The 15,706-nt window shown below is 43.7% G+C and overlaps 1 protein-coding gene across 50 annotated transcripts in view; it reads left to right on the top strand.

Annotated features, from left to right (window-relative positions):
• Positions 1–1,902: 1,902 nt before the first annotated feature.
• MAP4K4 (mitogen-activated protein kinase kinase kinase kinase 4) overlaps positions 1,903–15,706 on the top strand; it is a 191,307-nt gene continuing 177,503 nt past the window's right edge. For 19 of the 50 annotated variants that reach the window (XM_038550980.1, XM_038550971.1, XM_038550954.1 and 16 more), the window contains exons 1-2: positions 1,905–2,096; positions 2,479–2,544. In XM_038550980.1, the coding sequence (XP_038406908.1) occupies positions 2,040–2,096; positions 2,479–2,544 (123 nt within the window). In that variant the 5' untranslated portion in view covers positions 1,905–2,039. Of the gene's footprint in view, positions 2,097–2,478; positions 2,545–15,706 lie in introns of all 50 variants that reach the window. The other 31 variants (XM_038550973.1, XM_038550953.1, XM_038550969.1 and 28 more) reach the window with 4 other exon arrangements.

Here is a 15,706-nt window from a genome sequence, read left to right as displayed (position 1 = left end):
TGCTCGCCAATCTGAGTAAACGATTTACCCTCACAGATGACGCCATTGCTGTGAATACATTAAAAAAAAAACAAAATCATTTAAAAGTACTACTAAATTCGCAGCCAACACTTTGGTTACTATGATTTTCCTAATCAAAGAATTCCAGAAGTCCCTTACAAGGGATTCTCATAGTTGAAAATTTTGGAAACCGAACCGTTGAGAGGCAGGAGAGTGCTAAACGTTTCCTGGGTAAAAGATTAACTCGGATGAATGGGAGTCTTGGATTTTTGGAGTAGGCTGACCCAGTGATAATCCCTGTTCTACTTCCAGGCTGTGCTTTTAAGGAATTTAGGCACATTCCTTATGTTTCAGTGCTTTGGTTTCCTCATCCTTAAAATGTGGATACTAATACACAAGGGGGTACAAGACAGGTTAAATTGGGTGCTGTACATTAAGCAAGAACCGCTAGATGATGACGACGCTGGTGTCTGTGAAGCCCAGTTGTGAAGGGCCTTAGATTTTCATCCTGTAAGGAGGGCCCTTGTTCTCCAAGTGTGATCCCTGTAACAGCAATATTTGCATCATCCGACAGCTTGTGAGAAATGCATACTCTCGGGCCTACTCTCCCAGACCTGCTGGACTCCGGAGGTGGGGGGTCAGCCACCGGCGCTTTTACAATCCCTCCCGGTGATTCTGACGCACGCAGGTTGGAGAAAGAACCTGCCGCGAGGTAACAGGGAGCCGTTCAAAGTTTTTTGTGGAGCGATGTGATAAAAATGATGGGTGGTGCACACACAATATATTCATCCCTATTTAACAGGATCAAACTGCCCACCTACCGACGAGCTTCCGAAGTTGCTGGCTGAAGCCTGTTTATATCGATCCTTAATGATCTGTAGGCACAAAACGGGGGTTAGCACTTGGGGCCCCCCCCACAGGGCTCACCTCCCGAGCGCGGTAAGGAAGGCAGTGCCAGGCGCTCAGAGGGGCTGTTCTGGGCTCGGTTCCCACGGAGAGCCTCGGGACCCGCGGCCAGGTGATGCTCAGGGGACGCCGCACCTACACGCCTGTCACAAACGTCGCCTGCAAGATAGGAAACGAGAACCGTGTGAGGAAACCGGAAATGAGGGTCGGGGGGGGGGGGTAGAGAACCCATCCGGAGGTGGGGGAGGGGAGGGGAGGGGAAGGGGAAGGGGCAGGGGCAGGGGGCCCGGGGCGACCCCCCTTCGCGCCCCCGCGACGCCGGGGCCGGTGCGCCTCCGCGCGTCTGCGGCCGGGGGCCGCGTCCCTGCGGCTCCGTGTATTGTTAGCGCGAGATGGGGCGTTTCCTCGGCGCCGGCACCTCGGGGGGAGTCCCGGGGCGCCTCCTCCCCGCCCCGGCCGCGGTGCGCGCCGCCCGCCGGCCGGCCATTGTTCGGGCCGCACCCCTGCTGAATATTCACGCCGCGCGGGCGGCTCGCCCCGCGCCCTCCCCGGCGGGGCTCGGGCTGGGAGCGTTTCCGCTCGCTTTTCCTGCCGGGGAGGGCGCGGGGGAGCCGCGTTCTCCCTCCTCAGAATATATTTTCGGTGTCCCGTTTCTCCTCCTCCCGCGCCGCCGCCCCCTCCCTCCCCGCCCCCCTCCCCGCCCCCGCCCCCGCCCCCGCCCCCGCCCCCCGGGTTATCTTTGTCTCGCTGCCTCGCGCTCACTCGCTCAACTCTCGGCGGCGCCGCGGCCCCACGCTCCGGGCCCGTCCTCCAGGCGCGCGGCGCGGGGCGCGGGCGCGGGGCCTGAGGCGCGGGCGACGCCCGGGGGCCTGACGGCCGCCCCGCGCCATGGTGTGAGCGCCGCCGCCGCCCCGCGCACGCTCCGTCCGCCCTCCGCGCGCGGCCCGGGCCGGCCGACAGCCGCCAGCCCGCCGCCGCCGCCGCCGCCGCCGCTGCCCGCGGCCTCTCCGGGCGGAGTCCGGCCGCCCGCTCCCGAGCGAGGAGGCGCCGTCGGCGGCCTGGCCTGCGGCGGGAAGAGATAGGCAGGCGGAGAGATCTACTGGTACTGTTTCGTCTGGTGGCAAAAAGGGAAAATGGCGAACGACTCCCCTGCAAAAAGTCTGGTGGACATCGACCTCTCCTCCCTGCGGGTGAGTGGCCACGACGAGCCCCCCACGGGCGCGCCGGGAGCGGGGAGCGGGGAGCAGGGGCCGCGCCCTGCCCGCCGGGCGCTCGGGCGCTCGGGCGCTCGGGCTCTCGGGCGCAGCGGCCGGCACAGCCGCGGGCGCGGCGGCCCCTTTGTCTGCCTGCGTCGGCGAGTGCGGGGCGGCGGGGCGCGACCCTCCGCGACCCTCCGCGGCCCCCGCGGCCCCCGCGCCCCCCGCGCCCCGGGCGCGGCCCTCGGGCGCTGGGGGACCGCGCGGGGCCAAGCCCGCCGGGTGTGCCGTCGCCCGTTCTCTCCCGCCGCCCCGCTCTATTTATTCATTGTTGTGCTGCTTTTAAAATTCTCACCCCTCCCCTCCTCTTCACCAGGATCCTGCTGGGATTTTTGAGCTGGTGGAAGTGGTTGGAAATGGCACCTACGGACAAGTCTATAAGGTCGGTGCGAGCCTCCGTCTTTGTTTCCCGTGGCACGTTGAAACTTCTGGTTGGGGGAACGAGCAGACGGCTGGTAAACACGCCGCCGACTGCAGGCCACGCCGCTCGGCCGAAGTGGGGAAAGGGGTTTCGCCCTGCAGTCCCTCTTGTTTTTAAACAAGAGTTTATATTCAGGCTGGCCTGAAAGGACCTCACTCATTTCCTGGCTTTGAGATAAGGAAATAAGCTACACTCTTAGGCATGCACTTTTCTCCAGTAAGATGGGAAAACATTTTTTTTTTTTTTTTTCTTCTTCTCCCCGTCAAGGCAACTTTAATTCTTTTCGTTTTCCCCAGTTCCGGCCCTCTTGAGTTTGTGTGTGTTAATTAAAATTCAGTATAGGCAGGCCTGGCCTATGATTATCTTAAACCACTGCCTTGGCCTTCTTGAAAATTGTCATCATGTTGCCTCGTTTTGATGTTTGCCAAGTGCTCAAGGTGAGGAGTTCGGTGTTACCTGGGACTGCTTGCTTCTTAACTCTCTCTCCTACGTTCTACGGATGCATACATACATATTTTGGGGAAGCAGAGAGGGGTGTGTGTTCGGGCACCAGGAGCAGGAAGGATTACAGCATGAGGATTATAAAATCTGAATTCCAGGAATAACCTGTTTGACAGGTGTGTAATTGAAACAGAGATGAGGGAGAGCTCAAGAGGATGCCCGGATTTCACACCCACCCCAGGCCCTTCTCTCTCTCTCTCTCTTTTTTTTGTTTAACCCCGACTCCCCCCCCCCCCCACCCCCCAAGTGAAACTAACAAATCTGGAGACTATGAGTCTCCTCTGAGTAGCTGACACCTGATGTGACTAACAGTGCGGTTCGTTTTGTTCAGTGCACATTGTAGAGCTTCTTGAAAGAGCTGTAGGTAATGGAGGCACAGGCCTTGAAAATTTGAAACAGAATGTTAGATTTCCCCTGTCCTGATTTATTCCTTATTACTAAAGGTTTGCTAAAAGTAATCTGCACTGGGGGTGTTTTCTAGCTGTTAGAGTGGATACAAGGTCCGGCTAGAGGAAAATATCTTATGAAGCAAGGCTTTGTGGTTCACCATGAAGAACTGTCATTGTCTCATTGAAGATGGAGGGAGGGGGGTTGGAAGCTGACTGTAGACATTTTCTTAGGCCAAATTAAGTGTGGATCCTATTGTCTCTCTTACGCTTTATGAATAGGGTTTATCTGTCGCTTGAACGTCTCTCCCCAGCCCCGACTTCCCCTGGCCTGGGCTTCTGTACCAGGCTGTGTACCAGCCAGTGGTCTGAACTTGAGTCTGTATTCTTAGGTGATCTCAAGTGAATTAGCATGTGTTTTGTTGGTTAACTGTTGGGGCTGCGGCCAGATTTTTGAATTTGAAAAGAAGCCCTGTTAACTCAGGCTGCTGGGCTCAACTGAATTTGGAAGCCTTTGGAAAATTTTGGAAAAGAGTGTGTTGCAACTCACTGAGTGGCCTGGTAACTGGCTCTAAGACATTCTCCCCAGCCCCAGTGTTTGTTTAAGCCCCAGTAGGTTTTTTTCTAACCTAGTTTTTCTGGCCAAATCTAAGTGGTGAGTGTACTCTTCCAAGTAAGTTAGCCAAAGCTTGTTTTTGACCTGGTTACACAGTAGTTGGATTGTTTGTATCTTCCTCAGGCAGCATGGATGGATGTGAAGGGCAATGAAGTAAACTAGAAGCCTACAGTCTTGCTTTTAAACCATAAGAAGGAAGAAAGAGTGAAACCTGACTATGAATTAAGTGGCTTTAAGAGGTGGGAGTTCTTTATGGTAACAGTTTGGGCAGGTTCATTGTTCAGTTTTTTTCCCCTCTTCATTTCCTTTGGTTCCGTCTCCTCCTTCCCCCAAGCATTTGAAATAGATTTGCTGAGTGGTGCAGTTGGGAAGCATTTGGAATACTGGCAGTGACACAGCTCTCTGACTACAAAGTCTGTACAGTTGAGAAGAAATTCTCAAATTATGCAAACCTAACGAATTAAGAAATCTGTGCAAGAGTGGCATACACACACAGAATAGTGCCTGAGATTTTGCTCACCAGCAGTTCTTTTTTTATTCTGGAAAATTGCAAGCATACACAAGGAGAGAGAGTAGATCACTCAGTTTAACAGTTAGTCAGTACTTGACTGATCTGCTTTCATCTACAGTCTTCCTCCATTAGTATTTTAAGGTAAAGCCTAAAATACCATTTCACCCATAAATATTTCAGTATGTATCATTTTCGTTTTTCAGATAATCGCAATGCCCTTCTCACACCTAAAATGTTGATTCTTTAGTATCACATATTCAGTGTTAAGGTTTTCCTGATTTTTTTCATACATTTTTTCTTACTATCAGAATATTTGTGAACGGATACTGGGAAGTTCAGTCTTGGTAGATGATAGAAATAGGAGAAGCAGTTAATATCTCCATTTGCTTCTCCCTTTCAGTGTCAAATGGTTTACATTATGCAGAGTCATTTATTTAGGATTTGTTGAGGTGATTTGCATGTGGTGGTTTGGGATTGGATTAATAATACTAGCATTTGTTTTTATTACTAAACTACTGTGGATAGCATCTAAGTTGCGAAAATATCTGTGATAACTTGTTTATAAAGAAGCTTTTTTCTTAACATAACTTCAGGTAAAATACCTTTAAGCTAAACAACCTGTAGCCCTAATTTGTTTCATTGTTATATTTTCTAGTTTCTGTTTTTTTCCATGAGCTTTTAATTTTTTTTAGTGATTGTGGTTGCTTATTTTGAGAAGGTTATATTAACGTGAGGCGAATGAGTAAAAAGGGAGTTTTCTGGGTTTTGATAGGTTTTATGAAAGTGGCTTTTTTTGAGGGTTTTTAAATTTTCTCTAACAAATTGGTAAATGATTTGAGTATTTTGAACAGTATATAACTGTGTTAAGGAATAAGAGTTGAAACACCATATTCTACTTAGAGAAATTTATTTTTTGCATTAGGTTTCTGAGAGATCACAGGGAAGGATACTTACAAATTAAGAGAAGAAAAACATTGTGAATTTCACTTTAGGTTTCCTTCAGAGTACCATCTATTTGTAAAAGAAGGATTTATAAGATGATCTTGTGCATGTTGAGTAAATCTAGTGAATTTTAATTATTTTCATCAAAGGGGAACAGTGCTTAAAAAACAAAATGAGAAAAAATAAGTTTTGTTTTTGTGTTATATTAGGTTTTATTATTTTTAATATTTATTTGGCCATTTTTGTTGTTTCCTTGGGGTTACTGTTACCCTGTTATTTTGTATTTTGTGAGCATACAATGACTGGTGTTCCAAATGTCTTGACTGGGAGAAGGAAAATCTTGCATCTGGAAAGGTGTAATGTAGGTAGTGAGAGGGGAGGTTGGGGAGTTTAGAATCTGGCAGGTGCAATGTCTGGGGTTAGGGCTTGCTCACAGGAAGGATGCCACTCTTGTGGAGGATTGAGCATCTCGACCCTGTCTGATCCCTGTCCTTGGAGGAAGGGTAGGCTGTAAACTTTGGAAGTTGAGGAGGGAGTACTCTGGGCCCAAAGATGGTAAGCAGAAGCAAAACTGGGAGTTTGCCACCCGATAAGGCATGGTGCTAAGGCTGTCCCCCTTCATTTACTGAAGAAGTGGGGGAGGGGGTGTGTCACAGAATGGCTGAGGGTGACTGCTTTGGGAATGACAGGAAGTTTAGGAAGGAGTTGGTGTCTGGAGAGAGATGATTTGCTTGCAAGTTAAAGAGGGATGAGGGGTGGTGGAAAGGGAGGTGGGCGGGGGGTGGGGGTGACTGGGTAACGGGCACTGAGGGGAGCACTTGATGGGATGAGCACTGGGTGTTATGCTATATGTTGGCAAATTGAACTCCAATAAAAAATAAAAATTAAAAAAAAAGTTAAGGAGGGATGGCATTCTATGAATACTGAAGAGTCATTGAAAACTTTGTTGGGATTAGGGATCCCTGGAAATAAGAAACATGATCACTTGATGTTTGGGGAAGGAGCAGGTGAGATGGTTGGCCTAGGACAATGGTCTAGAAGAGAGGAGGTAAAGGCCGGGCCAAGGTAGTAACAGTGACGATGGAGAGGAAGGGTGTTGGGCTGGACTCTTGGGCATTCTTCCTTGTTGAGGTCTGCCTGCTAAATTCAGTCATTCTCCGGAGGCTTTGGTGTGGCCCTTTAAATGGGTACATTGTTTGCCCACTGGATTAGGAGGAACCTTGGGATCTGTGAAAGTGCTAAAATTACTTTCGATTGCTCAGCAGTAAAGTGCTGTATAAATTGTGTGGCTTTAAAAAATCATTAGCCTAATATTTTGGCTCAAATACTTAAAACTTTTGTGAGGGGTTTCTCTAAATGTTATTCCTTAAGTGTAGCCTCTCTTTTTCTCAACTGGAGGTAAGACATCCAGTGGGGCAAAATGAATTTTGAGGAACTAAGTGATTTCATTACGGGAAGGATTCAACTGCCATGGAGTGGCATGTACAGGCTTGTTCTGAGACATAGGGCTCCTTCATGCTAGAAGAATTCTGGGCTTGGGTAAGGTGGGAGGAAGCCAACCCCACTGAACACATGTTGGTGTGTAGCTCCCTTAAAAAATATCAACTCCAAATTTCCAAAACTTCGTCAATTAAACAAAATCACAAAATAAAAGCTTTATAGAAAATCCAACTACCAGATAAAATCTTACTCATGATGGTTTTTAAAATTTCTTACTGTCTGAAACTTTGTAATAATTCATTTGCATAGCTGCAAACTTGTGTTTTTGCCCTTTTTTCTTAACCAATTTTAGATATATGTATATCTCTACATATTGAGCTAATCCAAAAGCATTATCTGGGGTTACTTCTGGTGCAGTGTGTGTGTAGATTTGGTGGACTGATACTAGCAGGGCAAAGATTTTGAAGTAATACGTGCTACTTTTGAAATAATACATCCTGAACAAGTGTGCTAGTAAGCCAAGGAATAATCATTTAAGGGATTTCATTCCCAAGGAACTAAAAATATTATAAACTGGAGATTGATGTTTTGACACATGAACATTTCATCCATGGTTTTTTTCTCTATTAGTAAATAAATATTTGGTCATCTGGTTGTGAATGGCTAGTTGCTTAAGCTGAGAGATTGCCTACTTTTAGGGCATCAGATGTTTTCCATCTCTTGAGTTGTTTTAAGTTTATGATGCTTGTGCTGCCTATCATTAGTATATTAGTGCTTTCATTTTTCTACATTCATTTCTAAAGATTGGTAGACAGCAATAGAATAGTTAAATAACTGCACAAGTATACTGTTTCAGACCCAGTTTGTCCAGACACTGAAGCACAACTGTTGACCAGAGGGCAGCACTAATATGTGATAACTGAAAGGCTCTCTCCGCATCTTATAATATGGGTCTATGATGGATTGCACGCAAGGGCAGACCCCATGACAGTTGACTATATTTGAGGCAAGGGCTTATTCCACAGTAAGTTCTTAAAATCAAACAGTACGTATTTGGAATTTCTGATAATTTTTTTTTTTTAAGATTTATTTATTTATTTATTCAGAGAGAGCGAAAGAGAGGCAGGGACACAGGCAGAGAGAGAAGCAGGCTCCATGCAGGGAGCCCGATGTGGGACTCGATCCCGGGTCTCCAGGATCACACCCCGGGCTGCAGGCGGCCGCTAAACCGCTGCGCCACTGGGGCTGCCCGAATTTCTGATAATTTTAAGAGTTCAAACAATTTTAGTCCACCGTCTTACCTTTTGAAGTCAGTGCTTCAAAAACATTCACAGATAGTGATTGTACTTGCATGCAATTGCTTTGAATATTTACTACAGATTTTTTATGAATTCAAATTGGTTTCTTTTAATACTACTGTGGATCACCGGTGTTGAGGTATTAAAATATATTTAATTTGGGACCAATTACTTTATGATCAAGGGTAGAGAATTCCAACTGCTGATTTAGCTTTTTGAAGACTTGGTTGGCAGTTATTTTGTTGTCCTAGCATGATAAAACCAGAGTTGAATCAAGATAAATATTTTGGACACATGGAGGGATACTGTCAGTGACCAGTGTGGGAGCCATGTGCTCTTAGGTTTTATAATGCTATATGACTATTCACTGGACAGAATATGATTCTCTCTCTGTTAGGAGGCTGGTTCAGTAATAAAAGTCTGCTGGTATTATTCACAGAAGTGATGGGAGGCACTGTGTTGGGAAGCAGTTTTTAGCAGTTTTTTTCTATCAGAATTTCAAAAGAAAGGACAGAGAATGAGAAGTTTTAGAACTTTTGGAAACCCTGACATCTGTGTGGCATGAGGAGAAACTTAGAACTAAGTTGGGAGACAAAAGCAAAACGATTAATCATACAGGGCTGGTTTCATGCCACTAACCGTTCTCACTGTGCTCTTGCCCAGGTTGGGCCCTGGGCACTATTCTGCATGTTGGGTATACATACAGGGGTGAAGGAAGCAGGCAGTTTCCTTACCCTCAAGGAACTCAGAAAGGATGGGGATGGACCCAAAATGCCAAGTATGTTATATCCACTGTAAATCCAGTAATGTCTCTGTCTCGGTAGGTCCTCCACCCAGCATATTTGCATTCACTAGTGCATGGAACTGGCTCAGACTTCAAGTGCACTTCTTCAGCATCAGAGGGCTTGTTACAAACAAATGACTAGAAAAGCGAAATGAAAAAGTAGACATACAAAATACCAGCTTAAGTCTTTTTATTATTAGGATGAAAAGACCTAATGTTATATTGTTAAATTGCTATAAAAGTTTTTGCAGTTATTCTCAGTTTCTGAGTCAGCCGACCACACTTTGAGGAGCAGTGAATGGGCAGGATTGATTCTGGGTTCTTCTGAGCTCCAGGGTTGATTTGTTGCATCAGCAAGCTGGAGAATGGCCATTGTCCAAGCCTGGCAGGTGTTCCCCCCCGCCCTGGAGAAGTAGGGAGCCTGAAGCACAGGCTGACCACAGCTTTGTGCTTAATTTGCCTTTGAGCCCTGGGGCATTGTAACTATCTCAGATAGGGCCCATTGCTGACAACTTATCCTGTTAAATTTAAATAGTTTGAGAAAAACCCATACTTTTACATTATGACTTAAAAACTTTATTTTCGGGGATCCCTGGGTGGCTCAGTGGTTTGGCGCCTGCCTTTGGCCTGGGGTGCGATCCTGGAGTCCCGTGATCAAGTCCCGCATCGGGCTCCTGGCATGGAGCCTGCTTCTTCTTCCTGTGTCTCTGCCTCTCTCTCTCTCTCTCTCTCTCTCTCTCTCTCATAAATAAATAAATAAATAAATCTTAAAAAAAAAGCAACACTTTATTTTCATCTTATGATAAATAGGGCCTTATTAACCATCAGTTATGAATGCATGTGTTTGCAGCCAAACGATACTGAAGTTCTCTTATCACATCTTGAAATTTTCCTCTTCCCAAGATGTGTCTATTTTCAGTTTTTAGTTGCCATCTGAAATTTACTGCCATTATTTTTAAATTTTATGCTCATGTGGCTATTTCATCATTTATCAGTTTTATGCGTTTGTTGACTTTTTGTAACAGTAGTTATGGTTTTGGACTACAGTTTTTGAATTTCTGCAGTAGTCAAAGATTAGCTCTTAAATACACCTCCTCTAAATGAGTACGTATATCATGATTTTGGGTTAAGATGATAATTGTTTATATTATATTATTGTGACTATGTAAAAACCATTTATTTCTGAACCACGCAGTCTAATATGATTATATTTCCTTTTTAAAACATCAGTTACCCCTCACATTGACATTTTTTGATTCGCTTAGTTTTCTGTATACCATTGATTACTTTCTCCCTGAAATACCCTATAAAAGATACATCAGATGCCCAGCAAAGTTAGGTTATTATCAACAGTTTTTCCAAACATTTAAATACGTCAGATAATGTTTTTGTTTCAGATAACCTATTCCACTTTTTTTTCTCCCAGGAGGTACCACAGAGCTGCCCAGGTATGGTTGCCCCTTAGACCTGGTGCGTAACTGTTTCCTGGATACAATAGTCTTCTTTCTGGATTTGCTACTTTATTTTCCTGAAGCACACCTTCTGGTAGCTTTATTTATTTATTTGTAAAGATTTCATTCATTTATTCATGAGAAACACAGAGAGAGAGAGGCAGAGGGAGAAGCAGGCTCCATGCAAGGAGCCTGACATGGGATTCCATCTGGGGACTCCAGGATCACGCCCTGGGCCGAAGGCAGGCGCCAAATCGCTGAGCCACCCAAGGATCCTCTCTAGTAGCTTTATAAGGTGCATGGCATATGGCATGTAAAGGTTTGAAGTCCTTGGAGGGCTGAAAATGTCTTTTTCTTTTGCATTGGATTTTTACGTAATTCTCGTACAACGTATTCTAGGTTGAACCCTCTTTTTTTCCCTTGGAATTTTAAGACATTGCTCTTTTGTTTGAGTGTGACCTGTTTCAAACTTCTTTAGAGAAGCTTTTAGAATATTCTGCTTATTCTTGATATTCTTAGTTTTTTATGAGTATCTTTCATTGTCATTCACTGTTTTGAGTACTTAGTTCTTTTTATCTGGAGATACTCTTTTTTTCCCTGGGAAATATTTTTGTTCTTTTCTCCAACTTCTCTGTTTTCTTTTTTTGGAAGTTCTATTAGTCATCTCTTCAATTTATTTTTTTATCTTCTCTACTTTTTTTGGGGGGGGGGGTCTTTTTGCTCTATTATGAGATGTCTTTGACTTACACATTTCAATATTTCTGTTAATACTTTTAACTTTATCATTTTAAATTTATATGAGCAACCCTTTTTCCTACTTTGTTTTTAACTGCATGTAATCTTTTGTGGATATGTTATCTATCTGAAAGTATTGAGTATAGATTTTTTGTTGTTAGGTTGATTTTGTTTTCTTGTGCTTCTGCATTTTTTCCCTGTTTTTGTTTTTTCCCCAGATTTTATTTTTCCTATTTGTTTATTTTAGCCTCTGTTTAATGCTAAAGATTTTCTTTTAAGTGCCTGAAGATTAGTCACTGCAATGACTGGTATTTAAAAGTAAGGTATTGGAAGTGATTGGAAGGTCAGTGTCCATGAGCAGGGGGCTGTTGATTGGTGGTACTTCAGTGTAGGGAGAGCATGTGGGGATCAATATGTTCTCGTGGGTGGGGAGTCCCACTTATTAATACCTGTAGATCTTTTCTTTGGGTTCAGTTTCTCTAAGAATACTCCGAGGCCTTTCCTGCCTAGGGGCTATCCATCTGTTCATCGGAGTTCTGGGATTCTGGGTGGAGGAATGAGGCTAGAGCTCCTGCAGCCTAATAGCTTAACTTTTCAAACCTGTGCCCAGTACTTTGTCTCATGTCCTCTCATTTGGAGCAATTGTCCTTCAATTTCTCCAGAGACTAAACCTCTGTTTTTTTATAGGTATGGTGTGATGTGAAATATGAAATAGTCACCAGACTGTGAGATTCTGAGAAAGGTTCTGGGGCATTCAGTCACTAAATACCAGTGCTGTGGATTTTAGCTATACACTTTTTTATTTTTTAAAAGATTTTATTTATTCATTCAAGAGATACACAGAGAGAAGGCAGAGACCTAGGCAGAGGGAGAAGCAGGCTTCTTGTAGGGAGCCCCATGTGGGATTCAATCCAGGAACTCTGGGATCACGCCCTGAGCCAAACGCAGACGCTCAACCGCTGAGCCACCCAGGCGTCCCTAGCTATACACTTTATACTTCATGGTGTCATTGCTTCCAAATGACGATCTCCTCTCAGGGTTCTGTGGGGGCATATCGCCTCACTTGTATCCTTCTCAACAGGTACTTAGGTTGTAACATTTTCCTCTTTACTAAGTGAATTGCCTCTCAGTCCAGTTTTTAGCTGTCAAAACCTGATAGAAATGATTTCTGCTGTTGTCTCTTCCCCCTTTATCTTTTTCTGTTTACCTTGTAGTTATTTCATGTGAATTAACCCTCATAACTCATGTGATCAGTCCACTATTAGAAGTTAACTAGTCATTGTATCTTTGATTTTTAAACTTAACTTTGTAGTTTTACTTATGTAGTTGCTCCTTTTTGGTCAGAATGACAATAAAACAAGAGCAGCAACAATATTGAAAACAGTCCCTTAGTGCGTGACCTCTGGACTGATACTTAATTTGGGAAATGCAAGCCCAGGGAGATGAGGATAAGGAGGAGGGAAAGTGAGGCACTGTACAGAGCAGTGCAATGTTATGTGTCATGAGGCTTGCTGCTTGCTGCTGCTTTGAATAAGCCTTGAAGATACAGAAATTTGTTCAGTGGATTTGTTTGGGGTTTTCTGACAGCTTTTTTGAGGTATATTTTATGTATCATGAAATTCACCCATTTCAACCTTACATCTCAGTGATTTTTAGGAAATTTACCTGGTGGTGCAACCTCACCACACAGGTCAGTATTAGGATACTCTCCTACTCTAACAGGATCCCTCATAATGTATTTACAGTTAATCCCTATGTGAGCCCAGAGCTCCAGACAGCTACTTCTCTATTTTCTGTGTCTATAAATTTGCCTTTTTTGGACATTTCATATAAATGGAATCATACAGTGTGTAGTCTCTGGCGTCTGTTTTCTTTTTCTTTGCATAATGCTTTTGAGGTTCATTCACACTGCTAAGAATGTATTCCTTTTTATTGCTGAGTAGTTTTCCACTGTATGGATAATGTTGCATTTTGTCTATCTGTTCATCAGTTGACGGACATTGTTGTGGTTTCTAGTTTCTGGCTGTCCTGAGTAATGCATTCAGCAGATGTCTTGGCTTGGTACCCTGGATGTGTTCAGAAGAGCTATGCAATGGGATTGCACATTGGAGCCTTATGTAGCATGGGGTGGGGATCTGCCTGGGTCTTCCCGTTTCTCAGTAGTATAATCAGACATCTAGTTCTGATGACCCTGTGTGTGTCTGTCTGCTTCCCTGAAGCCCATACCTTCCCACTCTCATTATTAGTCATCTCTGGGTTTAAGTCATTTCTTTAAACATGAGTACAGTTTCTTATCTCTGTAAAGATAACTGTTCGCTATCAATGAGGTCGTTGGTAACAAGAACCAGGCTAAACCAGTTTTTCCTTCACACTATTTTTTGGGGGGATTCCAATGTGCAACAGCCAGCCTATTTACCACGTGATGCTAAAAGACAGGAGTGTTCATTTATCTCAAGCAGAAGCTATGGACTCGCCATGATTTAAAACAAACAAACAAACAAACAAACAGGATCTATTGTCTTTGGCCAGAGGATATATATACCAAGTTTAAGTGATTTGTCATATGGGGGAATATGAGTAATCATTTGATTTGCTTCAAGTATACCTTTTAGAGTATTTTTCTCATTTTTTATTCTAAAGACTTTTAGGATGTCTATTAGGGATTTATTGCATTAACAAATTTAATAGTATATACGTTTTGGAAATTCTTGTGCTTAGAACTTTCATTCTTACCTACTTATGATGGTGACAGACTACTGCTGACTACCAGAACTGCCCCCCATCAGGTTTCCCTAAGATGCTCTGTATGTAATTGTTGTGTAGTTTTATGGTTATTCTGTTTTGAGATCTCAGATCAAAGACTGAATATTATCTGACTTAGGGCTGTACATCTCAGGGACATAAAATTTATTTTTAGGGATCCCAGGATAGGCACTGAGTATTATTGCCTGATGTTAAGGATATGCATTCAAATGACGCACAATTCATTGGATGTTATTTATTCACCTGGTAGGGCATGTCTTAATTCCAGGGTCTTTCCTTTTTAAACTTCGGATATTAGATCATTTCTGTTTTCTTTATGTACATAGAATCTTTCATCCATTCTTGTTGCTCCTTCCCTTAACTCACAGGGAAAACCTGTGGATGTTTACTTATTACCCTTCAGTGATTTGAGGGCTCAGTATCTGTTTTGTGTTCATTGCCTACAGATAATTTTGAGCCTGCTCTGCTAGGCATGATTTCTTTCTATCATTTATTGCTCAAGTGCTTAATGCGTGGATGATAGGTGCCAGGCACCACATGAGGCTTGCTCATTGGTGGCAATGAACAAGGAGAGCAGCCAGTCAGCTTATGTTCCTGTGGAGCACATAGCAAGCAGTTTTAAGAAGATATTGCAGATGGGGAAGAGCAGGGTCTATGGGAATGTATGGCTAAGCTGGATCTGATAAAGTGGGTATGGTTTCGTATATAAGGAAGCTTTATGGTTTACATTCAGATTCTCTGGGTGAGGCATAGATGAGTGAGGAGCAAAGAACAGTGGGCTTGTTTTGCCATGGAGCTGATGACTCATCATCTTGGTTAATAGAACTTTGAATAAAGATAGGAAAGGGTGTGTTACATTGATTATGGTAATTGCTGGCCTTTTAGTTTGCCTGGAGCCCTCTGCCTCTTGGGAGGTCCTTGCATCCTACATCTGCTGCTGTTTTGGTTTTCATTATTGTTTTGCATCTCCTGTATCAGTCAGGAGTTAGTTACCAGCTTATCCGTGTAGCACCCTCAACATCCCTGTAAGAGAGGTAGGATGGAGAAGGAGCTCTCATTGAACCTCTCAGAGTATCCTGTGAGAGTATCTGGAATAATATCTGGAATATTTGGTGAATGGCTGTCCCCAAGTAGGCTACATTGTGCCCTGTACTATAGACATAGGAGAGACTACTTTATTCAGCTGCTGGTGTCTTTGAATCTCAGGTCTGGAAGCAATTTCTGTAAAATAGGAACAGTGGTGTGCAGCATTGTGATATTCATATAGTTTTAAGCAGGTTTCTGGAGTTGAGGTATACAAGGAAATGATTTAAAAGATGAAGTTTTGCATTTCTTTTCAGGTGTTATGTATTTGCTTTTTGATAATACAGATAAAAGATAATTTTCTTTTCCATAGCCTACTGAGTAAAATGATTTTGTGGGCTGTTTTTTTTTTTTTTTGAAAATAATTTAATATCAAGTGAAATATTTCTAACTTTTCTCTAATCCTATTGGGAAAAAAAGGCCTTTTTAATTACTAATGCTGTCAAGGTGTGAAATTCTTTTTATTTTATTTAAGCAAGGCCTTTGTTAGTCATCAACCCCAAGATTGACTTGGACACTTTATTAGTTTGCTATTCAATTAGCTGAAAGTATATATTCCCTTTTTCACTTATGTGATAAAAGTGATTTAAAATCCTAAATTGCATGTGTGATT

This window comes from Canis lupus, chromosome 10 (genome assembly GCF_011100685.1).
Source record: "Canis lupus familiaris isolate Mischka breed German Shepherd chromosome 10, alternate assembly UU_Cfam_GSD_1.0, whole genome shotgun sequence".
Classification (NCBI taxonomy): domain Eukaryota; kingdom Metazoa; phylum Chordata; class Mammalia; order Carnivora; family Canidae; genus Canis; species Canis lupus.
This window is presented reverse-complemented; position numbering and strand designations above follow the sequence as displayed.